A 25,001-nucleotide genomic window follows, 5' to 3' on the forward strand; every position below is an offset into this window, starting at 1 on the left:
CCCTGGTGATGTAGGAAGCCAAGCTTCCTGCTTGCCCTGGCCAGCTGTAGCCTCCGCTCAAGGCAACAAAGTTTCAATTATAGAAGATAAATAAATCCCAGATACCTGCTTCCAGCCAGCCTCCACTGGGAGTTTGGGTGGCTGGGGGCCGTGGCCAGCCTGCATACAGCCATCAGCCCCTCACCCAGGGTGGCCACACCCTCATGGGGTAAGGGTCCCTGCTGGGGGGCTTGGACAGCCTGCAAACAGCCATCAGCCCCTCACCCAGGCTGGCCAGGCACCCCAGTGGGGACCCCAACCCTGAAGGGGATGTGGCCAGTCTGAAAATGGCCCTCATATCCTCACCCAGGTTGGCCAGGCACCCCAGCGGGATCCCCACCCTGATCCGGGACACCCTTCAGGGCAAACCAGCCGGCCCCCACCCATGCACCAGGCCTCTATCCTATATAATAAAAGGGTAATATGCAAATTGACCCTAACAGCAGAATGATTGGGAATAACTGGTTACTATGACACACACTGACCACCAGGGGGCAGCTGCTCAATGCAGGAGCTGCCCCCTGATGGTCAGTGTGCTCCCACAGGGGGAGCTCTGCTCAGCCACAAGCCAGGCTGATGGCTGTGTGTACAGCGGTGGTGGTGGGAGCCTCTTCCTCCTCCTCAGCAGTGCTAAGGATGTCTGACTGCAGCTTAGGCTTGCTCCCTACTGGCAAGTGGACATCCCCAAGGGCTCCCAGACTGCCAGAGGGATATCTGACTGCTAGCTTAGGCCCAATCCCCCAGCCAGCAGTTGAACAGCCCCCGAGGGGTCCCAGACTGTGAGAGGGCACAGGCTGGGCTGAAGGACCCCCCCAAGTGCAAAAATTTTTGTGTACCGGGCCTCAAGTCCTATATAATAAAAGCCTAATATGCAAATCAACTGAATGGCAGAATGACCAGTCACTATGATGTGCACTGACCACCAGGAGGTAGACGATCAATGCAGGAGCTTCCCCCTGGTGGTCAGTGCACTCTCAAAGGGGGAGTGCCGCTCAGCCAGAAGCCAGGTTCATGGCTGGAGAACGCAGAGGTGGTGCGGGAGCCTCTCCCACCTCCATCACAGCACTAAGGAGCAGTGAGCCAAGCAGTAAGGAGCAGTGAGTAGGCGGGTGGTAAGGAGCAAGGATCCTGGACTGTGAGAGGGCACAGGCCGGCTGAGGGGACCCCACACCCCAGTTCATGCATTTTGTGCACCAGTCCTCTGTATAACTATAAGTACATTGATTTTAGTTGTACTTAAAGAATGCTTTTCCTTCCTTGAACAACAGAAATACTATAACAAAATTTTTGTTATATTTTAATAGTTAGCCTTTCTGAAAAGATTAGGAATGTAGATTTTTTTAATTTTAAAGAATGGAAATATATACATATATATTTATATAATATATGCATATTATATTAACTGTAGGAGATACACATTTTTATATAATTCTAAATGGTTTCAAATACACTGAAGAGTTCAACCTTTCATCAAATATCTTTTTTTGTTGTTGTTAATCCTCATCTGAGGATATTTTTCCATTGATTTTTAGAGAGAGTGGAAGGGAGTGGGAGAGATGGAGAGATAAACATCAATGTGAGAAAGACAATTGTTGGTTGTCTCCAGCATATACCCCAACTGGGGCCAGGGATCAAGTCAGCACCTGAGGTATGTGCCTTTGACCAGAATCAAACCAGATACCCTTCAGTCCGCGGGCAACACTTTATCCACTGAGCCAAACAGGGTAGGGCCAAATGTTATCTTTTAAAACTGATTATAATTTTTAGAGTTTGAATATTCTCCTGCAAAAGAACAACTCTCATACCATATTAATATGGAATTTAGAAATATTAAAACACAAGTTTTAAATAACAGAGTTAATAAATCAAGGTTTTAAAATTCAGTTTAAAACTGATGTCACCTTGTAGATTTGTCAAGTAAATTGTTCTTGGTCAGCATAGTTATGTCATAAAAGTCATGAGGCTCCTAGGTTTTTCAGAAGAGTGATGAAGAGGATGGATTCACATCATTTGAGGCCAACCCTGCATACTTTAACCACACCATAAGCTACTTAAGGAAAGGACTGGGTCAATTGTTATAACAATGGGCACAATTAAAGACCCAGGAATGATATTTCTGAATTGCATTGAATAATGAAGTCCAGTTAATATATGCCTTCAGATCTGTGAAAAATCTGGCAGAAATCCTTTTACATAAGTGTTTAAAATTAAAATTTACTCTTTCTGGACAAAAAGAAAAACACAACAGATTACCTTAATTGAAATAATTGAAATGTGCATGTCAGCTCAAATTACTTACAGATAGGAGCTTTCAAGTTTTAATAAAAAATGTTTAGCACTCACATTTTGATAAGAACTTTTTGCAGCAAGTTCTACAAAGACAGCCTGAACAGTGACGTTTGATAAAAGAAAGGAAATCAAAAGCTGAAAGGGATTTTCTCTCATGTCCACTGTGCTGGTTTGGGCATTTCTTTGAAGCAGGGTGGACCTGCCCTGTGCTACTGGCACCAGCTGGGAAGCGAAGTGGTTCTGAGGACTGTGTACCTGTAGGTTGCAGATAGGAAGGGGAGGACCAGAAAGAATAACTTTACCAGCAGGAGTGGGAGATCAGCAGATGTCAGCATAAAGGCATACTTTTTCTTGAGTTCCCTTTAACCTAGCGGAAAAGATTGGGTCCTGCCTGTCGCCCATAGAAACACAGCTGGAGCTTCCTCCCTCCAAAATGCCTACTTCCCCCTCTAGGATAGCAGCACTTAAAGCTATATATGGAATAATTACTTCATGCCCACAGATATCACCTGTCCCCCACTCCCTTACACATGCCACACCCCCACTCTCGGGATTCGTATTCTACATTTCTGAGGCAGCAACTCGGATTTTGCATTTTTAATAATCTCTACAGATCATTCTGATGAACAGCCAGGGTTGAGAACTGATGTCTGAAGGGCTAGTAACAATTATATGATTTTTGAATCCTTACATACTTGTTTATTTCTAAGTGTGTCCTAAGATTTTACTGTTTCTTTTCCTGAAATGTATTTGTTTATTTATTGATTCATTGATTCATTTATTAGTTCATGTATAATTTACTGAGTCTACTAAGTCCCAGGAATTGTACTAAGTGAGGCCGAGGAAGGTACCTTAAGTGTATTAGGGACGATAACTAAGACACAATTTTAATATAAGATGACAGCTATGACTGAGATAAATTCAGCAACGAGGGGGAGCTCTTAGGGAACACAATCATGGCATGACTAAAAGCATATGAATGGGACAAGTCAGTTCTGACAGCACGGATGCCCCTGTCCTTGGTGCTGAACCTGCTGAGTAGGGTAAGGACGTTTTCCCCTAACACCTGGCTTCTGATGATTTCTCTGCTACCTATCCACTAACTTTGAACCAGCTGAGGAGAGGGGTAGAAAAAAAAATTGAAGGAATACAGATATAATCAGATTAAAGAGATTGTTGGAGGGATAGCCACTGAGTTATTGACTCGTGATGTGGGAATTTGGGGAAGTAGGGAGTAGAGTCTTCAAATTATTTTGAAGAAGCAAGTTTCTGCAGTACATCCTGGAATATTATACTTATGAAACTAGAGGCTTTCCAGAAGTACTAACAATCTGAGATTAGTCCTGAAATAACACCTTTAGGTGAAGGGGTCAGAGGTTCCAACAGTCTGTACCCTCCTCCAACCCTGAGCAGGGTGCATTACAAAGCTGTTAGTTCACACTCTTGCCATTAGTGACATCTGACAAGTGGCACTGGAAGGCGCAGCCAAAGGTTCCCCTGTGACACGCTGAGAAGCAGGGGCTGAACAACTGCTGAAGCACAGAGCAGCCCGTTTGCTCCCTCTGAGAACCTGCCCCTCGCTGCCTGCCCTGCCTTTCTGGGGCCAGATTTTGAATCCAAAGGTTTACTATTAGATACACCTGGACTAACAAACGAAAACAGTTATTAAGGAAAATGAGTGCCAACATGGCCTGAAATGGTGAAACGAGGCAACCTTCAATACGTCCAACGTGAGAGCCACACACGATGTCTTTCTTACTCGAAACATCAGAATCAAAATGTTAATTCCCGACGAGCACAGACACAAACAGAGCATTTTGACGAACTCTATCTTCATGAGCCAGGAAGAAAAATGATCACGTAAAACACGTAAAATGCTCTTTTCTTTGGCTATTTTGAAAAACTTACTAAAATACCAGAGTTTCAAACTCGCTAAAAAACCCACCCTTATCCTGATCTAACTGCTAAAATTAATCCTGAAATAGGTAATGTGCAGAAAAAAAGCAACATCTAAAAATTCCACCTCCCCTCTTCCCACTCCAAAGTTTCATTTAAAATACATTGGGAAATCTTACTTTAGAGCAGCAAATGAATGGCATCTCGGATCACTCAGCTACTAACAAACCTAAGACCTTTGTGCAGAAGCAAGTCAGGCGCTTAACTGTGCATGCTGGGATTTGTAGTTCAGGTCGCTTCCGTTTTGAAGAGGAGTGTCACGTTCATACTGTATATGTGTACGTGCTGCCCCCTAGTGGAGCTCGGTTGGAACTGTTAAGTCCAAGTAGAAGGTGAAAAGTGGAAAGCATTTTACAGCTTGCTTAGGATGTGAAACCATTTTCTTCACTTAAAGTTTAATCTCTCTCTAAGTCCTTGTCGTTTGTTTGCACCTACTATTTGCTGTTCCGAGGTTCACAAGATTGAATAAGCCAGGCCCTGGACAGTGTGCACAGTGGTTTAGAGCCTCAGCCCAATCATCTAAGGGTCTCGGGTTCAATTCCCAGTCAAGAGTAGCAGAGGGGTTGCAGGTTCCATGCACGGGTGGGTCAGGGCTTACGTGGGAGGCAACCAATCGATGTGTCTCTCTCACATTGATATTTTTCTCACCCTTCCCTCCCTCCATTTCATTATCTAAAAATCAATGGAAAAAATATCCTCAGTGAGGATTAACAAAACTATTGAGCCAGAAATTGCCTGTGGAAGACAGCAGCAACAAAATAGAAGGAATCCAGGCCATTGAAGATGCTGTGGCCTCCCACCAAGTAGATTGATTTTTTATTGGTTTCAGAAGAAGGGAGGAGAAATAGAAACATCAATGATGAGAGAAAATCATTGATTGGCTGCCTCTTGCACACCCCACACTGGGGATCTAGCTCAAGCCCACACCCCAGGTATGTGCCCTGACTGGGAATCAAACCGTGACCTCCTGGTTCATAGGTCGATACTCAACCACTGAGCCATGCCGGCCAGGCCCTAGATTGTTTTGAGGGAGGGAAATAATAATTGTATAGTGGTTAAGGTATAGTTGTGGTTATTCTGTCATGCTCAGTTTATCCTAATCACTAATACATTTAGTGGCAGAAGGCAGCCATCCTGACTACACTAAGGGAGTGGGGCTGGGGATCTTCAGTAGAAGTACACATTGGGTGAGAAAAATTAAGTGTGGCAGAAGAGAACAGATATCAGATCAAAAAGAAGGGACTAGGTCATGTGGGCCCTCTGTACTAGGCTTAATAACTGGAATTTTATCTGGCATTTCATTGGGCAGAATGACTGTGTTGGTTATTTGTGCATGTAATATAGAAGTTGGCTTACTCAACACTCACCCCTCACTTTTCCATGCCTGTTACTTTCAAAAGGCCAGAAAGCAAAACTCTCAATTCCTGCTAGAGTTGGCTGGCCAATGAAATGTAGTCTGGAATTTCTGAGGGCTTCTCTCTTAGAGAGGTGAGGCTTCTCTGAAAGGCTTTTGACTTTTGCTCTCCCCTACCCCTTTCTCCTGGAATGCAGCTATGATGCCTTGGGACACAGCAGCCACTTTGTGACTTGGTGTGAGGTCAGAGGCACACGTTAAAGACAGCCAGGTAAGAAAAGGGACCTGGTTCCTTGAAGACAGCCTCAAGGTAAGAGCCCTAGACTAACTCCTCTGGAGTTTTCATGTGAGAAAAATAAACTTTAGATTCCCGTTTTCCTTTAGGTTTATTGTTCTTGGAGCTAAGTGTGTTCATAACAGTCATAGTGGTTGAGAACATTGTGGAGTCAGAAAGATGAAGGTAGGTTCCTATCTCTTCCTCAGTGGTTAAGTCACTTAACTCCCAAACCTGCTTTCTAACCTGTGAAATGAAGGTAACTATAGCACCTACCTCAGGGAAGGACTTAGCATATAAAACAACCAGCACAAAGTGTTCCATTTGAACTTAATGTCATGCCGGGGTTCTTGTTCCAGCATCAAGAAGGGTTCAGGAATCTGGAGAAGGCTGTGCGTAAATAGTCCAGAGACGAAATATAATTTTGAAAGGCATTTGGGGGTCAGAGGAGCTTAGTGAAAGGAGCTAAGATCCAAGATCTAAGTTCTCAGGTCTAAGGCTCCTCATCCCAGAACCCCATGCTTTTTATTAACACAATTTGTCCTGAAGCAAGGCAGAGATATACACTTCAAAGGGTCAAGGTTTCCTACAGAGTCCATTGTCAGAATGGAAGAATTAGCCTAAGGCTGTTCAGGTGTTTGGCCAGTAGGAGGCAATAACATGTAGATTAAGATGCCCTTTAGCTGTCTGGCAGCCAAGAAATCAATTTAATGTATCCTATTCAGGTTTGGGGAAATGCCTTCAGCCATTCCCAGATGCAGCCCTGCTGTACATGCTGGAACTGGTCTCCGCCAATGTTATTATTAGAAATTAAATAATGGATAGCAAAAATTGTCCTTTAAATTTTTTTAAAATAAGAATATTAACAAAGAGAGAGAAACAATAAAAACCAAACAGAAATTCTGGAGCTGAGGAGATTGAAAAATACACTAGAGGGGCTCAACAGCAGACTTGATCAAGCAGCAGAAGAATCAACAAAGTTGAAGACAGGTCATTGGAAGTTATCCATTCAGAGAAGCAAAAAAGAAAAAAATAAGTGAAGAGCCTAAGGTACTTTTGAGACATCAGCAAGTGGACTAATATATGCACAGTGGTACTGCCAGAAAATAATGGTAAAACACTTCCCAAATCTGAGGAAGGCAATGGACACCCAAATTCAGAGTCAAGCAACATTCTACTAGACTGGACACCTGATGACTGACTATTTTTAATGGCCTCAAGGTAGTTTTATTACCCAGGTGTGCTTACCTACTAATTTGCATTATTTTTATTCAGTAGAGGAGCAGATATTGCAAAGAATCAAATCTGCAGCTCTGTTATAGTGTCTTGTTTGGGTAAGTGTAGAAAGGAAAAACAACACTCCCAAGGTACAGAGCTGGAGGAGAGGAGAGGATTTTAGGGACAATTTCTCCTTAGCTCTAGAAATTGCTATGATAGTATGTTAAGCAAAAATATGCAATACATTGACTAAAAATGACAACTATGATGTACTTCATAATTTCTTTCCTGGAAATGAATCTTACCAAAAAGGCTAAGAATGCCTCGAAATGACTAACTCTGTTCTGAACTTTGTAACTTGTTTTGTGCTTTTCCAGTCCCGTGATATAAAATATCAGATACTCTCTGAAATCATAGTCCTTGACCTCTTAGAGAGTCGTAGAGCCCTTTGAAAAGATGATAAAAGAAAGTATAAACCCAAGTATCCTAGAAAATGAATCCGCACACAAGCTAACCATTTTTCAGGCTATACAGCCTGCAGGAAGCTCATTCACAGATGCCTTGAATATGTGGGGTCTCGGGTTTAGGACACGGTATTTAGATAGAAACTCTGGCGCCATTTCCTCGTCTCTAAAATAAAGGGTAGAATGACATCGGAATCCCTTCACCTGGGAGTAAAGAGCAATAGAGTACACATTTCAGGAACCAACCAACCAATTTAGAGTGCTGGTTGTTTAAATACTGACTGAATGTTCAAGGCACTAAACAAAGAATTCATAATTTTGTTAAGTTCCATGTGGATAATGCTACAGTAATAAAAATGGATATTAATTTAGATTAAATGTTTCCTTCAATAACTTTATTCTTTAAAAATATATAAATAAATAAGACAGTTCCACTTCTTAGTATGACATTCAAGACGACGACATTGCTATCACCTAAACTACTAGAATGCCTCAATCTCCTGTTCCTTCACCTTTCAATCTAGGGGCAAAACTAAAACAGAATTGAAATTAAGTTGGACTGTGACATAATCGCCAGGCGTAGACACATGAAGTAACAGCCGAGGAATGCGGGGCCCGGAAAAGTGACAGGTGACTACTGCATCTTGCACTCGGGCAGGTCCTTTTCTGAGAAGGCCTGACAAGCACCTGACTGAGGATCCACATTCTCCCCTCCAGCAGCTGGCTCTTCTGAGGAAAGAAAATAAAAAACAGAAGCAATCTTAACAATACAAAACTCAAATACAACTGGAAATGCAAAGGATGTCAAGACAGTGGAGATATGAAAAATGAAACATGGCAACATGATCATTAACATCCTCATGACCAGTCATAAAAAAGGTATATTTCACTTCATCAGAAACAGAGAAGTTTATTCTCCATTTTCTCATACAATGAATTGTGAGAAAAACCTTGCTGTACATAAAACCAAGGAGTGATAAAGTCTTACTTGATTTCATAAATTTGAGATAAAAAGTGAATCAAACATGGATTAAGTTTGATTTTCCTTTGTCCCATTTTTAGAAAAAAAATGGTGTGCTAAAATAGTAGTTTAGAGAATATCGAGACACCTTTGGAAAACTCTGAGCCTTTAAAAGCACTTCAGCTGCATCTATTTGTTTATGAACCGTATACAGTACAGCTGACCCTTGAACAACAGGTTTGAACTGCGCAGGAAAACTTATACGTAGATTTTTAAAAAAAGTTTTTATTGATTTTTGAGAGAGAGAAAGGGAGGATAGAAACATCGATGAGAGAGAAACATCATCAGTTGGCTGCCTCCTGTACGCCCTTGCTGGGGATCAAAACCCCAACTCGGCACTGAGCCTCACTGGCTGGGCTACATGTGGATTTTTTCAGTGAATAACTATAAATTATTTTCTGTTCTTTATGAGTTTATTAACATTTCATTTTTTTCTGGCTTATTTTATTGTAAGAATACAGTATGTAATAAATACAACATACAAAATAGGTGATAACTGACTATGTTACCAGTAAGCCTTCCGGTTAACACTAGGTTATTAGTAGCTGTTTCTACAGGAGTCAAAAGTTACTTGGATTTTCGAATGAGCAGGACGGTCAGCACTCCTAAATCCTCACATTGTTCAAGGATCGACTGTAAATCTAGCTTAACTGCTTTGGCCAGTCATCTCAAATTCTTGGGATAATTTAGATTCCCTTTTATAATTAAAAACTGACAAAATTTTTTAGACTGTCATTTTACTAATTTAAGTGGGACTATGTCTTTTAATTCTGAATGGGTAAGTTTTTTTGATTTGTATATTCCTCCAGCCTACTCTTTTGTTAATTTCACTGAAAAATAGTACCAGAGGGATCTGTTATTGATAAATAGACTGAAACAGATTTATTTGTGGTTGGATTAATTCCTACTATGCCTGTGCTTCAGGCACTGTCAGGTAAAGAGAGAAGGGTGGTTATAAAAATCTGTTTTTCCAAACTCTTCTAAAATAGTGTATATGTATACAGCAAAAGTTCCATATAAGTGTTAGCTAATGGAAGGTCTTAAATGGTTGTTAAATACTACTCCATGAAGTGAATAGTTTTTTTAAAAAAATTCAGAATGTTCTGTGTCTTACAATACTCCCAAGAGCATGTTCAGACTGCTGCTGACAGAATTTGGATGTGTGGTTGATGAGAATAGGTTTCTTAGAATAGGTAAGATTTCTTCATCACAAAGCAGAGCTCTCATAAACCCTGACAACCTTTAGTCAGGGCTTTAAGATGATTTGGCAGGTGCCTTTCTTAGTGTGCGATTTTGTTGCTTTAGTTGTCTACAGCTGTGTAATAGGGTATTTCAGACAGGCAGACACACTGTCACACAGGGCTTAGCCCCGCACACCTGGGCACGCTGAATGCCATGTGGTGAGAAACACTACAAGCAACACATTACAGAGCTTCCCTTGCCATGACCCACCTAGTGCAGCACCCTGGGAGTGACCCTTGACACCGCCCCACTCCCTCCCACCAGGCCCCCAGCACTGCTGACTTTACTTCCAGATGCCTACTTCTCTCCACCGCTGGGGCACTTGCCCAAGTCCACACTACTGTCACTCTTGCTGAGGCAACTGTCAGAGTCCTGCTCTTATTCTTTGCTGGTTACCTCACAGCAGAGGTAATGTTTTCAAAATGTGTAACTCATTATGTTCCCTGCCATTATTTAAAATCTTTCAAAGGCTTTCTCCACATGCTTTCAGGAGGGAGTAAAAATCCCTCTGGGTGCTCTAAAAAGCCCACAGCTTGGCTCCTCTCTCTCCCACTTCCCTGACTTCATCCCCACAGGCCAGTGCTCACTGTGCTCTGGCCACCAGTGTCTTTCCAACCTTCCCTGTTGTGGTCCCTCCTACTGATAGGGGACCCATATCTGATAGAGCACCTGAATTAATCTGAAAAATAATCACATTATTTTAAATCTTAGGACACATATATTTATGTGAATAGGGCGTTACGTTTTCCTTTCCAAAGCCTGTGCGAAGCGATTGAGGAGGTGACTCAGCTGTGAATCCAGCAAGCAGAACCAATAAGCATGGTCAGACCAGGAGTCAAAACATCATCTCAGCAACATCATCTCATCGCCTGATGTCTACAATAGCTGATGTCTGTGGACCCCCAGGGCTGCAGGTAGCACTAGCCCCTTCCCCTTTATAATCCTGTCCCCTGTACCTTGCTGGGAAGGCAGGATTTGATGCTTGTAAGCGCCCTGTCTTCTTGGTTGGCTGGCCTTTTCAATAAACGCCTAATATGATTCAACCCTGCCTTCGTTATCTGACACAGGAACAGGCAGCCCAAGCCCAACTGGGGTTTCCTGGTAACACTACCCTGGGGCTGTCACTGTTCCATCTGCCTGAATGCTTTTCCTTCTCCTCTTTGTTAAGCTAACTCACATTAACCTCTTAGATCTCAGTTCCCTTCTTCAAGGAAGACTGCCTTAACATTCAGGGAACAAAAACCTATGATAAGCCTTAGAGTCTGGTGCACTCTTAGAATTTCACCCTTTGTGGGTTACTTGATTCCCAACTATACCTCCTATTAGACTGCAAACTCCAGTGGGCAGGGACCATGTCTGGCTTTGCTCATCTACGTACCATCAGGGTCTAATGTGTGGCACATAGTTGGTCAAAATATTGTTTACTGAATGAGTTAATAAGTAAATGATACAAGCCAATGAATATAATGCTATTGGGACTACTGGCCCACTGAATGGATGAGAAAGTCTTTTTCAGTAAGTTCTGTATATAGGGTAGTGTCTTTATGTCCTTGAGAGAGTTGCTTTGTCTATCTTTGGGGAAAAGCTTGAGGGTTTAAGAGGCAGAATAAAGTCTTCACTTGGAGTGACTGGACCTCAGTGCTGGGCTTTGGAGAAACTCTCACAAAGGCAGCAAATGAAGGCTGTGCACATCACCGGCTCACCTCCTTCTCGTCAAAACTTGCCCTATGGGGCCACATAGTACAGTTAAGTCCCAACTGTTACCCCCTGATTCCCAAGGAACCAGTACATATTTACCCACCTGGACAAAGGCCTAAACCTGAGTTATCAAAATAGCGAACTGGATGGGGTACTGGAAAGGACTTCGACCGGCTGTCAAAAAACCGAGATTTTGGTGATTCCTTTGGCACAGGATCTTGTAAATTCTGCTCCTTGCACTGAGAAGGTGTTCGGTGTCTCTTTTCAGAAGCTGTTCTTTTTGGAGTCTTTGGAGAATTCTCACAAGTTACATCTTTGAGAGCCTCATTGGAAAGATGATGATTATTGCTTAAATGGGGAGGACAGGAGGAAAGAGGAAGAGAAAGAAGACTGTAAGACTACAACAAACAAGATTCCTAAATTGGGTTTCCTTATAGACCTCCAGTAGCCAGAGATGCTACCTGATCTCACCAGGCCCCAGCTTCAAATCCTGTAGTGGAGGTCATCCTCCTATTACATCTAGGATACCACCCAAACTTCCTCAGAATGATCTATGAGGGCCTGTGGAATCTAGCACCCATGGCACCTCATCTTGCATTTGTCTCATTCTCTATGATCTGGCCACAGTGGATGTCTTTCAGTTCCACCTAACTGGTTATTCTTTCTCACTCACAGCTTGTGCACAAGCTGTTCTGTGGGCCCAGGAGGCTTACCTATCTCTCCTTTCATCCAGCTCAACTTGTACTCATTATCCAGATTTATTCATAGATTAGTCTCTTCATCACCAGCCCTCTTTATCACTTAAAGTTTGATCCCTCTGGTAAACTCTTTCATTTGTTTAACAACACTCATTAGAAAGATTTAGTTATTTGTGTAATTATTTGATGCCTACTTTTCTTCTACTATATCATTAGTAGACTAGAGGCCCGGTGCATGAAATTTTGTGCACTGGGGGTGGGGGTGTCCCCTCAGCCTGGCCTGCACCCTCTCACAGCCTGGGACTCCTTGCTCCTTACTACCCACCTTCAGTGGAGGCGGGAGAGGCTCTCACCACCACCACTGCACTTGCCAGCCGTGAGCCTGGCTTCTGGCTGAGCAGCACTCCCCCTGTGGGAACACACTGACCACCAGGGGGAAGCTCCTGCTTTGAGTGTCTGCCCCCTGGTGGTGTGTATAGTGACTGGTGGTTCCCTCGTTTGGTCTATTTGCATATTAGGGTTTTAGTATACAGGATTAGCACAGGATTCTAATCTTTGGTAGAAGCCAAATAAGTTTGTTAAAACTGCTTGTAAAGTAAAAGGAAGCAGGTTACAAAAATGGCCCTAAGGAGTCCTCTATTGAGTAAGGCCTTATGACTTTGGTATATGGACATGCAGTATATTTAAGCTGCCCCCTCAAAGATCTCTGTTCACATCTTGGTTCTTGGTTTAGTCAAAAAGAGGTCAGTTGACTGATAGTAAACATCTGGACTAGTGTTACCATATTCTTATTCCTTTTAAAGACACATTACATGAACTCTAAAAATTACTTTCCCCATGTTTGAAGGGTTGCTAATTGCAAAAAACACATATGTATGGATATATACTTTCCTCCCCAACATGTAACAGCCATAAACATAATTTCTGTACCATGTAAACAGCTCTTACCTTAATGGTTCATTCTTTTGGTGTATTAGCTGTTCATTTTGCTGCTTCAATTTAGAAATTTCCTTTTTTAGTCGTACATTTTCACTTTTCAAAATAAGAGCTTTTGTGCTTTGTACAATGCCACTGCCACCCCCACATGTGAGGGGTTTATTGGAAGGTTTAGAATCATTAACTTCTAGTACAACTGTGGGAGGCAAATAAAGGAAACATTACCAAATGCAAGAAGTCATTCTAAAACCCAACACGTCTCAACCACCATCTCCCTGGAAATCATCCTTGAATTTCTTCTTCTACCTGACTTCCAGTGCCTGTTCCATCATCAATTCTAAATATCTCTAGATTCTTCCTGCTGTTCTCCATCCACCAGTTTTGCTACCATAATCCTGCTGAAGCCTTTCCCCATAACTGCACAGCAGCAACCCTCTCTAATTAGAGTTGTCCTCCACTGAACTGTCTCTTGCATCAGAGGAATCACCTGAAGGGCTTCTTCCAACACAGAATGTGTGTGTGGGGCCCACCCCAGCCACTCAGTGCACTGTAAATACTCAACACACACTTGTTAACTAAACAAACCTTAGAATTATGTTAAAGCATATATTATCCTATACTCTACACTATATGTATAAAAAAAGTGGTATGAGGAATTGTTTTGTAAATTTTAGGTAAAACTGCATAAAAATGTGAGTAGCTTAGAATAGTCCACTAAATAATTAGAAATAATCAATGATAATTATAAAGGGGGTAAAGTGTGAAGATACTCAATGTCCATTTTCTTTTGAATTATTTTGATTTCAGGCACAAGGTATACTTAAAAATCACTTACTATTCAAGAACTATTATCCTGACCCTAATGTCACAACAAAGAGACCTCGTTCTATTTTTACCCATTGAAGTTTCCCATATAGGAGCTGCAATAGGCAGTAGGGACATTCAACTAAATTATGTTCTAGACAACATCTTTAACACTATCTCTAATTTCTTTTTTAAGTAAACAGACAATACACCCAAATATCATCTTACATTTGCTTGACATTTAGAATATTCAGTGTGCTTTCATACACCACTTTTAGCGTGATCCTCACAACATGTGTACACACGTATGCTAGAAGGTCAGGTGTGGTCCCCTCGATTTCTCACAGCCATTAAGTGAGGGCAATCAGTTGATTGACCTGCCCCTGACTTTTAGTTCATTGCTTGGTATATTATATGAAGCTGCCCTAAGAACTGTTCAGCATTCTCTCTTGGAAGATGAAACACAAGAGATAGGACTATGGAATAAAGTATAGTTTGAGGAATGTATATGCAGAAATTTGATTATTAGATTTGATAACTATACCTAAGATAAATTTTAAAGAGTTTACAAGTAAGCATAAATCCTGTATTTTCAGTATTAAGAACAAGTAGGATACTTCCTTATTTGTATTATGCATATTATATTTTACTATGTATAATATTAAAATCTATTAAGATATGTTTGGATTTTTATTGGGAAGGTACTTCTATCTTGATAGTTAAGTCATTCTTTTATAGTACTGAATATCTTCCCTAATATGTAAAGATCTGATAATGCAATGGTAAAATTAATATTCTTCAAGAACCTATAATGGGTAAACAGCTGACATTATAGGAGATGTCACAAGAGAAATATAATTGCAATAAATTCATTTTAAAAGCAGTTCTTTCTAAATTAGTGATTTGTTCTTGACTATCACATATATAATAGTAGTTCTCAAACTGTGTAAGTGTATTGAGAAGTAAAATGAACAGGACCTGGAAACACCAGCAGTTTCTACTTACTTGAGGTATCTTGGGCTTGTTGATTTCTTCTAAGATTTTCTCTCAATACCCTTATAGCTTCTTTTTGATATTCTACAGTGGCTTTTGTAGAAGCTATTCTAATAAAAACAACAATAGATATATATATATATATAAGAACCCAGCAACTAACTTTTAATAGAAGAATAAACAAAACTGCTGACAAGAATTTTCTATTAAGGTATATCACACTGACATAATACCCTGGTATCATGCACTTTGTAGCTATAATACCATCAAATTGGAAGTATCCTGTTTGCTTTCAGGGGCAATGATTTAACATTGAGAAACCAGCCTTTTAAATTTGTGGAAGCTCAATAGCTATTAATTGGATATTAGTTTCATTAAAACCAGTAGTGTTATCAATGGAAGGCTGATTAGAATGCATAAAGATTCAGAGTGCTATCTTTTGGCACAAATTTATATATATTATCATTAAATATTTATTAAAGATTTATAGGAAGAATAAAGTGTTAGAAATCAGAAGGGATCTTCAGAAATCTTCTAGTACAAATCTATCCTTTTATTAATTATTACTGAGGAGCAGAGAGATTAAACAACTTGCAAATTAATATATTAATAAATGGCAACATTATATTTCTAATTCAGGTTACCCAACTTTATTTTAATGTTATCTTCATCATGCTGTACCACAATGAACTTGAGGCACGCTAGTATGTGCAGTACCATACATAGATAAAGCAACAACAAGAGGACATGCTTTTGAGCGCTAGGTACTATAATTTCAAAGGAATTACAGGGTGTGATAAAAGTAGGTTTACAGTTGTGAATATGGGAAACAGTTTATTCTTGTAATACTAATTATTGTATTATTTTCCATATGAAAAACTGTGAACCTACTTTGGCTCCACCCTATACAACCTTTACATAAAAACACAATAGGAAGAACAAATGAAACTGAGAAGCAACAGAAACCTTAGTCAAACTGCTAAATACACATTTACATACACATACACATTTTTTAAAAAAATCCTCACCTGAGGATTTAAAAAAATGTATTTTTATTGATTTCAGAGAGGAAGGGAGAGAGAGATAGAAACATCAATGATGAGAAAGAATCATTTGATTGGCTGCCTCCTGCATGCTCCACACAGGGGATCAATCAAGCCCTCAACTTGGGCATGTGTCCTGACCAGGAATAGAATCGTGTCCTCCCGGTTCATAGGTCCACGCTCAATCACTGACCCACACTGGCTAGGCAGGATTTTTTTTAATTGATTCTGAGAGGAAGGGAGAAAGGACGGGAGGGAAGGAGAAGGGATGGGGGGTGGGGGGGAATGGAGACAGAGAGAGAGGGGGGGGAGAGACAGAAGAGGAAGGAGGAGGAGGAGGAGAAGAAGGAGAAGAAGGAGAAGAAGGAGGAGGAGGAGGAGGAGGAGGAGGAGGAAGAGGAGGAGGAGGAGGAGGAGGAGGAGAAAAGGAAGAGAAGAAGAAGAAGAAGAAGAAGAAGAAGAAGAAGAAAAAAAGAGGAAGAAGAAGAAGGAAGAAGAGGAAGGAGGAAGAGGAAGGAGGAAGAGGAAGGAGGAAGAGGAAGGAGGAAGAAGAAGAAGAAGAAGAAGAAGAAGAAGAAGAAGAAGAAGAAGAAGAAGAAGAAGAAGAAGAAGAAGAAGAAGAAGAAGAAGAAGAAGAAGAAGAAGAAGAAGAAGAAGAAGAAGAAGAAGAAGAGGAGGAGAAAAGAAGAGAGAGAAGAAGAGAGGTAGAAACATCGATGTGAGAAACATCAATCAGTTATCTCAATCAATTGCCTGCTCAGGATACTAGGTATGCATGGTGCCCTGACCAGAATCGAATCTGAAACCCTTGGGTTGTAGGGGATGGTGCTCCAACCAACTTATCAACCTGCCAGGGCCACACACGCACTTTCTTAACATTCACTTTCAAGCATAAAAAGGCCATTTTAAGCTACTGATATGTGATTAAGCAGGAAGCAATCCAACACAGAGTGTGTTAGTAATTGGTCAGAATTGTGCTTACTTTTTAAAATCTTTGCATATATAATGAGAATTTAACAAATTAAAACCCTGTGGTTGTTTGTATTCATTTTAAAAAAAGCCATAACAACAGTATTTTCAAAAGTTAACTAATGAAAAGAAATATATCATTTGGAAAGAAAATTTAAGATAGTAAAGTCATGTTCAATTAAGGCAAGGACATACTCCTTTTCAAGCTCCTTGACAATTTTCATATTCTCTAGATCTGTTTTCACCAGCTTCATTTTGAGATCTTCAATTTCTTCTTTATAGGGTTTGGCTCCTAAAGCAACTTTGTCCTTTTTTAGAGAAAAGAAAGATATAAGTTTAGAGCAGTTTCACTTTATTGGTAGAAACATTTTCAAACAGCAAACTCTACATTTATGAAAAATGGGAAAGGCACAAATTTGAACCCTAAAATGAATAACAAATAGATATTTGATGTGAAGTATATTTGAAGCTATTGGAAACTAGTATGTAGAGAACATATGAAGAATTTTATTTCTTAAAACAAATTATTTCCCCAATTAAAAAACAGTAACTACAAAATAAAACACAAAAGTTGAAAATAAAGAAATGGGTAGACAAATGAAACAAAGTTAGGAAAATGAAACAAAAAAACCATCAGAAATTATAAAAATAGAATTGAATTCAAGGCACAAAGTATTATATAGCATTGTATTCAAAGATGGTTCAATCCAGTGACATAAATATATCTATTTTCCACTAAGAAACAAATTATCCTATCTAATAAAGAGGCAATATGCAAATTGACCATCACTCCAACACACCAAGATGGCCACGACAAGATGGCCAGCAGGGGAGGGCAGTTGTGGGCTATCACGTCAGGAGGGGAGGGACTAGGCCTGAAAGGGAGGCCTGAAAGTTGGGGGCGACCAGGATGGCAGAGGAGGGCAGTAAGGGGTTACTGGGCCAGCAGGGGAGCAGTTGGGAGTCTATCAGGCTGGCAGGGGAGTGGTTAGGGGGTGATCAGACTGGCAGGCAGAAGTGGTTAGGGGCAATCAGGCAGGCAGGCAGGTGAGTGGTTGAAAGCCAGCAGTCCTGGATTGTGAGAGAGATGTCCGACTGCCCATTTAGGCCCAATGGGATCGGGCCTAAACAGGCAGTTGGACATCCCTCGAGGGGTCCCAGATTGGAGAGGGTGCAGGCTGGGCTGAGGGACACCCTCCCCCCACCCCATGCACGAATTTCGTGCACCGGGCCTATAGTCCATATATAAATACATACATATAGAATTCTTTTTTTAATGAATGTCTCATTGAACAAATGTTAAGTAATAAAAAGAGTACACATTCTTTTTTGTTGTTGTTAATCCTCACCTGAGGATATTTTTCCATTGATTTTTAGAGAGAGTGGAAGGGAGGGAGGGAGACAGAGAGAGAAATATCCATTTGAGAAAGACACATCAATTGGTTGCCTCCCGCATGTGCCCCAACCAAGGTTGGATAGAGCCTGCACCTGAGATATGTGCCCTTGGCCAGAATTGAACCCAGAACCCTTCAGTCCATGGGCCAATGTTCTTTCCACTGAGCCAAACCAACTAGGGAAGAGCACACATGTTTTACTTCTTTCTAATTAACTGAAATGACACGACACTGGAGCCAGAGTAGCAAACTTAAATGTCTATTAGGGCCAGACTCAAGTAGCAGAAGTGTGAGAAGTGGCTGGAGCTAAAACAAAAGGGAGTGGGTTAAGGATGTGATAAATGAGGATGTGTTGTGTAAAAAACACTGAAATGACTGTTACTTCTAAAGACCATAGGTCAGATTCAGCCCATAAGCTACTGGCTAATAGGTAGACTCAATAAGTAGGGCATTAAAATAGAAAAAATAATTTTTCAAAGTGTACTTATCTTATAAGGAGTGTTAAATATTAAGAAGCATTTTTGAAAAATGAGCACACATCTTAAATTATTAAAAATATCTATTTCTTTTAAATTTTTTTCTAGAAAGATATAAATAATCATTATTATATTCCTGTATTTCATTTCTAAGTTGTTACTTGCTTTTTCAAAGCCTGAGTATTGAATTTGAGACATACCTAGCTAATAGGAAGTTGAAGTAAAAGCCTGGGTTCCCAAATGATCTGCCAAATTCAACAGTAAAAGGAAAAAACAACCCCTCTTATTTATGAATTTGTGAAGTTACCTGAAGTTCTTGGGTCATTTCTTTTGTTTTCTCAAGGCATTTATTTGATTCATTAACTTGTGCTTGTAGTTTTGATATTATATCATAAGTCATCTGAAGTTCTTTCTGCATGTTTATAATCTTGCCTTCCTTATGCATAGCACTTTCTTTAGCTTCATGCAGTGAAGCTTCCAGCTCTTGAATTTTCTATAAAAAAAAAGACACATATCGGAAAATTGGACAGGTACATGCGAAAACATGAAACTAGACCACAAACTCTCACTAAACACAATAAACTCAAACTGAATAAAAGACTTAAATTAAATGTAAGTCATGAAACCATAAAAAGCCTAGAAGGAAACATAGGCAATAAAATCTTAGATATTTTGCGTAATAATATTTTTGTTGATATATCTCATAGGGCAAAGGGAACAAAGAAAAAAACAAACAAATGGCACTACATCAAACTAATAAGGTTCCACACAGCAAAAAAACAAAAAGCGAAAATAAACAAAAAAAATCCATAAAAAACCAGCAACAAAATGAAAAGGGAACCCACTGTATGGGAGAACATATTTGCCAATGATACCTCTGATAAGGGGCTAATTCCCCAAATACGTAAAGAACTTCTACAACTCGCCTGGCTGGCTGGCTCAGCGGTTGAGTGTTGACCTGTGAATGAGGAAGTCACAGTTCGATTCCAGTTAGGGCACATGCCCGGGTTGGGGGTTCCCCAGTGTGGGGCATGCAGGAGGCAGCCAATCAATGATTCTCATTATTGATGTTTTTATCTTTCTCTCCCTCTCCCCTCCTCTCTGAAATCAATTAAATATATATAAACTTATACAACCCAACACCAAGAAGACAATCCAATGAAAAAATGGGCAAAGGAAACAAATAGACACTTCTCCAAAGAGGACATACAGATGGCTGATAGACATATGAAAAGTGTTCAATGTCACTAATCATCAGAGTGATGTAAATTAAAACCTCAGGCCTATCAGAATGGTTATCATCAATAAATCAAACAAGCCTATCACACACACACACACACACACACACACACACACACACAAACACACAAAGACTGGTCCATGTTCCTTAATTGATGTATTCAATAGTATAATTCTGCTCTGAAATGTTGTATGAGATACATCTTTAACTTTGTGATGAAGCTGCAAATTGAAAAATATAAAAAATTAACATACCTCTGTGATTGGCTGTGTGTCTCTCGATGTAACATGAAGATTCTTATCGTCTTGTGTAGTAGGATTAGCAAGGGCACCAGGTGTCCGAGAGATCTTCAAAGTTTGGTAGTTTTTAAACAGTTTTTCATTTTCCTCTTTCATTGATTTCAGGTCAAGTTCCCATTCTTTGGCTAAAGTAGCATTTCTTTCCTCAAATTCTGTTGATTCATTCACTATAGTCTATTGAATAGTAAAAATACCATTATAACTCTAAAGCGAATTACATACCTAAAAGAAAAAAACCCTATGAAAAATATTAGAATTCTAGGACAAGATACTAGTATATGTTGAAATTCATTTTCCAAACATTCTAGAACAGTTTGTGAAGAACATAAAAGAATGTAAACATTCTTTTTTATTTTTAATAATTTTATTGATTTTAGAGAGAGAAAAGGGGAGAGGGGGAGGGAGGGAGGGGGAGAGGGAGAGAGGGAGGGAGAGGAGAGAAGAAGGGGGGAGGGAGGGAGAGTGAGAGAGAGAGAGAGAGAGAGAGAGAGAGAGAAAGAGAGAGACACATTGATATGAGAGCCTAGTATTCATCGACTGCCTCCCGCCCGCACCCCAACTGGGGATCAAACTCCCAACCTGGGCATGTGCCCTGAGCAGGAATCGAACCAGTGGTGACCTTTCAGTGCATGGGATGATGCTCAATCAACTGAGCCACACTGGCCAGGGCAATAAACATTCTTTGTGGTTTGCATTGGTTCCTAACATTTTAGATGATGTTGGATGTTGAGGAGAATAAAAGAAGGCTAAGGACTGGAGAGGATTATATTTATTTGTAAAACACTAGAGGCCTGGTGCACAACATTCATGCACTGGGGCGCGGGGGTCCCTCAGCCCGGCGAATGCCCACTTGCAGTCCAGAACCCCTTGGTGGACATCCCCTTAGGGGTTCTTAGTGTTGCCACAGAGAGGGGAGAGGCTCCAGCCACCACCACTGCGCTAACCAGCTGTGAACCTGGCTTCTGGCTGAGCAGTGCTCTCCCTGTGGGAGTGTACTGACCACCAGGGGGAAGCTCCTGCATTGAGGGGAATAGCAATCAATACTGTCTTTTACAATGAAGGATAACTAACTCTGAAATTACTCATCCTTTCTTTTATTAATTCCTATAGAATATTCTTTTTGCTCTCATCACAAATGGCTTATTGGTCATTCTGTCAGACCTGCATCCTCAATTAGTTGTATTCTTACTGGTACCCTGGACTTCCCTTGGCACTGGACTACCGACCTCACACCATAGAAAGTTACCAATTCCTACTGCCAGGGTGCTGACAGATGCCTCATCTCCATGCTGACTCACATGGTAGAAATCCCATATTACAAAAAACTCTGAATTATATGGAGTTTATCTAAATATTGGTTTTATTCTTTTCTCTATTGGTTGCGGACTTTTTAACTATCCATTTAACAGTATCTATATTTCAATGTAACTTAAATAGTTTTCAGATGAAATCGAAGTGTTAAGAACTACCCAAACACATGAAATTAAAAAACAATCTTAAAAGCTACATACTCTAGCACGCTTAGCTCCAATTGCATATATAAGAAGCAACTTTCTGATTACTACATGTCTTATCAGATATATATATATAAAGCAGGGATTACTTCAAAAAGCAGCATTAATATTCTGATCAGTGGAAAGTATAACAAATTAATAAACTGATCTTAAGCAAGGCTGGTTCTTATGCATCAATCTACCAGGCTGATCAACTTGGGAACAATGATACAAACTACATTTTCAAACATCAAGTTGAAGGATAGAGCATATGATAGTGACCCACTAGATGAAAAGCACATGAGGCCTCACGAGAGTAGCTTTCCAGACTTGTCTATGGCCGCACCACAACGCACGTCTCCCCGTGTCTGAGGCTACTTAGGGAAAGGGCTCAGTTCCTACAGAAGCAGTGAAAAGCGAGGAAAGAAAGGAGAGTGACAAGAGGGTTCATGATTTCACAAGTGGGAAGTGGTATCACACACCCATGTTTTGTTATCTTCTTTACAAGTTGGTAGATTTATCTTAAGGAAGCATAATGTTAGAGGAAGAACATGTTCTACATAGTCAATTTTCCCCCCCACAAATAAGTGAAAGAAAACATACTTAAAAATCCGGTTGCTCTAAGTCCTTTTAAGAATGAGGTAGAAAAATTAAAGCACACAACGAAAAGAATAGGTAGCACAATAAAAACTGCTACTTACAATTATTCTGTTATTATAGAACTTATTCACTTGAAAAATCCTTTCGTTTTCTTTCTGGATTCCACTTTTAAGCTTTTCTATATCAAAATGAGTATTCAACCACTCTCCCAAAAAGTGGGTTATCTCTTTCCTATTACTGAGTACTTGTTGAAATTCAGCCTTTATGATGTGGGAGTCACTTTCTGAAAAATCTTTGAGAATTTCCTGTATTAAAAAGTAAGCAGTAAATTCATGAACATTGGGGAAGTTTTTATCTAAATATCACACAAATATCATAAAAAGAGGAAAATATCTTACTGAACTCTCACTCTTGATATTTTTGAAGTAAATATAATTCTAGTTCTTCTAATAATATTAGAAATAAAATTCTAGTCTAAAACTTTATTTTAGTTATTTGAATAAAATTTTGGCAGTATAGGCTACGTAACAGAGGCATGCCCACAAATTCTGCCTGTTAGAATTAAAATCTGTCAAAACTATAAATCTGTGACTAATAATAATATGTGAAATGCTTCTGGATATCACTTTTCTGTGCATATAGCAAGATGTACATGCAAGTTAGGAATTAGATGCTAGCCTCACACTTCTGGCTGAGAGCAAACATTCTATGTGCAGCTGTTACAATAAAAATGTTTCCTACTCCTAGTCACAGGTCTAGGAAGCGTTAGACGGCACTTAGAAACTTATTCTGGGGTTCCATGAATTCCCACTTGCTGATATTGTTACATTTTTTCTGAATCAGCCGAGTTCTGAAAGGAGGCCCCTCTATGACTTGGTACTCTTTACATCTGGCCAGCTGATATTCTGTAGCTTATTTTTAATTTTTGGTAAATGAAAATGCCTCTAAGCACATGAAAAGGTACCTACTTGCTAAAAAAGGCTCAAAATCGAATTAAATCCATTTAAAATAAATTATACCTGAATATGTAGATCCACCTTCTGGCTCAATTTGAGGTCCCTTAACTCTCTGGATGATACATCATAACCTTGGGGAAGGTGCTCAAGTTGACTTATCAGCTCATTTTGTTTTTCCACTTCATCAATGAAAACCATTTCAAATTTATTGATGGATTCGTGCTGTTCTTTCTTTATCATTATAACATTGCTTAAAGCATACTGGAAGAGAAACAAACATTGGGAAATTAAACTTATCTCACATTTAGAGGATGTTTTAAACCCTCAAGACTGAAGGTGGATGGCACTGCATTTATCTATATCCTCTGACAAGTGAGGAAAAAGGAAAGAGCCTCTCTGTCCCCAACTTTCTCCTCTCAGCATCTTGGAAGAGTAACTTTTGGGTCCTTATTTCTGACTTCTTACTGGATATACCTTATTGTTATCATAAAAATACCCCAGATTCAATGTTTAAAAGGTAACATGATCTTTCCTTCCTGAAAATCCAACTTTCTTTATTGGCTCCTTCTGGTTAATTATATCACCAATCACCCAGGTTTTCCAGCTAGATACCTGATAATTCATTTTCAACACCCTCTTCTGCCTATCTTGGTTTGGTAATCAGCATGGGTGTGCCATGCCTCAAGACTTTCTTGTCAAGCATATCTAGATATTTGACTTCAAGGTGACAATAATTTGAATGTCATATGGTCCATGGACTTCATGAATAAATTCTGGATATCTGATAGGATTTGGGAATGACTATCAGAACCTGAGGGGCAATTTAACTAGATAGGAGACACTTGCTTCCTACTTCCTCAACTTCCACTATTCCTGAACCTCTTATAATTTGGCCTCTTCCTTAACCAATCAACAAAAACTGCTCTGACAAAGGTCCTAACGAGCTCTATTATCAACAAATTGAGGGGACCTCTTCAGTTCATATTCTGGCTGCTGAGTTATTTGACTTACTCTCCTTTACTGACCTGAGTGACACACTTTGGTTTGGTTCTCTCCTGTCTCATTTTTCCAACCTCGATCCCATGTGTTCTTTTCTGTTACTGCTCTTGAAACTTTATCTTTCCCAGAGTTCTCTTATTACCCCAAGGCTTTTATTCCTCTACTAGAGGCCCAGTGCACAAAATTCGTGCACTTGGGGGAGTGGGGGTGTCCATCAGCCTAGCCTGTGCCCTCTCACAGTCTGGGAGCCCTTGGGGAATATTCAACTGATGGTAGTTGGACATCCTTAGTGCTGCCATGGAGGCAGGAGAGGCTCCCACCACCACCGCTGTGCTTGCCAGCCATGAGCCTGGCTTCTGGTTGAGCAGCGCTTCCCCCCGTGGGAGTGCACTGACTACCAGGGGGCAGCTCCTGCATTGAGTAGGATCAACCTGAAACTGGCTCTTTGACATCCCCAAGGGGTTCCGGATTGCAAAAGGGCACAGGCTAGGCCAAGGGACCCCACCAGTGCAAGATCAGGGCAGGGGAGGGACACAGGAGTTTGGC

General features: G+C 40.4%; 2 protein-coding genes across 6 annotated transcripts in view; one reads left to right on the forward strand and one right to left on the reverse strand.

Moving 5' to 3' along the window:
* LOC132235830 (ankyrin repeat domain-containing protein 36C-like) overlaps window positions 1-4,620 on the forward strand; it is a 165,488-nt gene extending 160,868 nt beyond the window's left edge. Inside the window, exon 17 of the mRNA XM_059698882.1 lies at window positions 4,414-4,620. Coding sequence (XP_059554865.1) covers window positions 4,414-4,620 — 207 coding nt within the window. The remainder of the gene's footprint in view (window positions 1-4,413) is intronic.
* A 3,347-nt stretch (window positions 4,621-7,967) lies between these two features.
* Window positions 7,968-25,001, reverse strand: part of LOC132214337 (centromere-associated protein E-like) — a 64,457-nt gene continuing 47,423 nt past the window's right edge. For all 5 annotated transcript variants that reach the window (XM_059661409.1, XM_059661420.1, XM_059661399.1 and 2 more), the window contains 9 exons: window positions 23,520-23,717; window positions 22,602-22,805; window positions 20,363-20,581; window positions 19,176-19,361; window positions 17,194-17,306; window positions 14,999-15,096; window positions 13,202-13,385; window positions 11,659-11,903; window positions 7,968-8,323 (listed from right to left, as the gene is read on the reverse strand). In XM_059661409.1, the coding sequence (XP_059517392.1) occupies window positions 8,229-8,323; window positions 11,659-11,903; window positions 13,202-13,385; window positions 14,999-15,096; window positions 17,194-17,306; window positions 19,176-19,361; window positions 20,363-20,581; window positions 22,602-22,805; window positions 23,520-23,717 (1,542 nt within the window). In that variant the 3' untranslated portion in view covers window positions 7,968-8,228. The remainder of the gene's footprint in view (window positions 8,324-11,658; window positions 11,904-13,201; window positions 13,386-14,998; window positions 15,097-17,193; window positions 17,307-19,175; window positions 19,362-20,362; window positions 20,582-22,601; window positions 22,806-23,519; window positions 23,718-25,001) is intronic.

The sequence above is a fragment of the Myotis daubentonii genome, chromosome 1, assembly GCF_963259705.1.
Source record: "Myotis daubentonii chromosome 1, mMyoDau2.1, whole genome shotgun sequence".
Taxonomy (NCBI): domain Eukaryota; kingdom Metazoa; phylum Chordata; class Mammalia; order Chiroptera; family Vespertilionidae; genus Myotis; species Myotis daubentonii.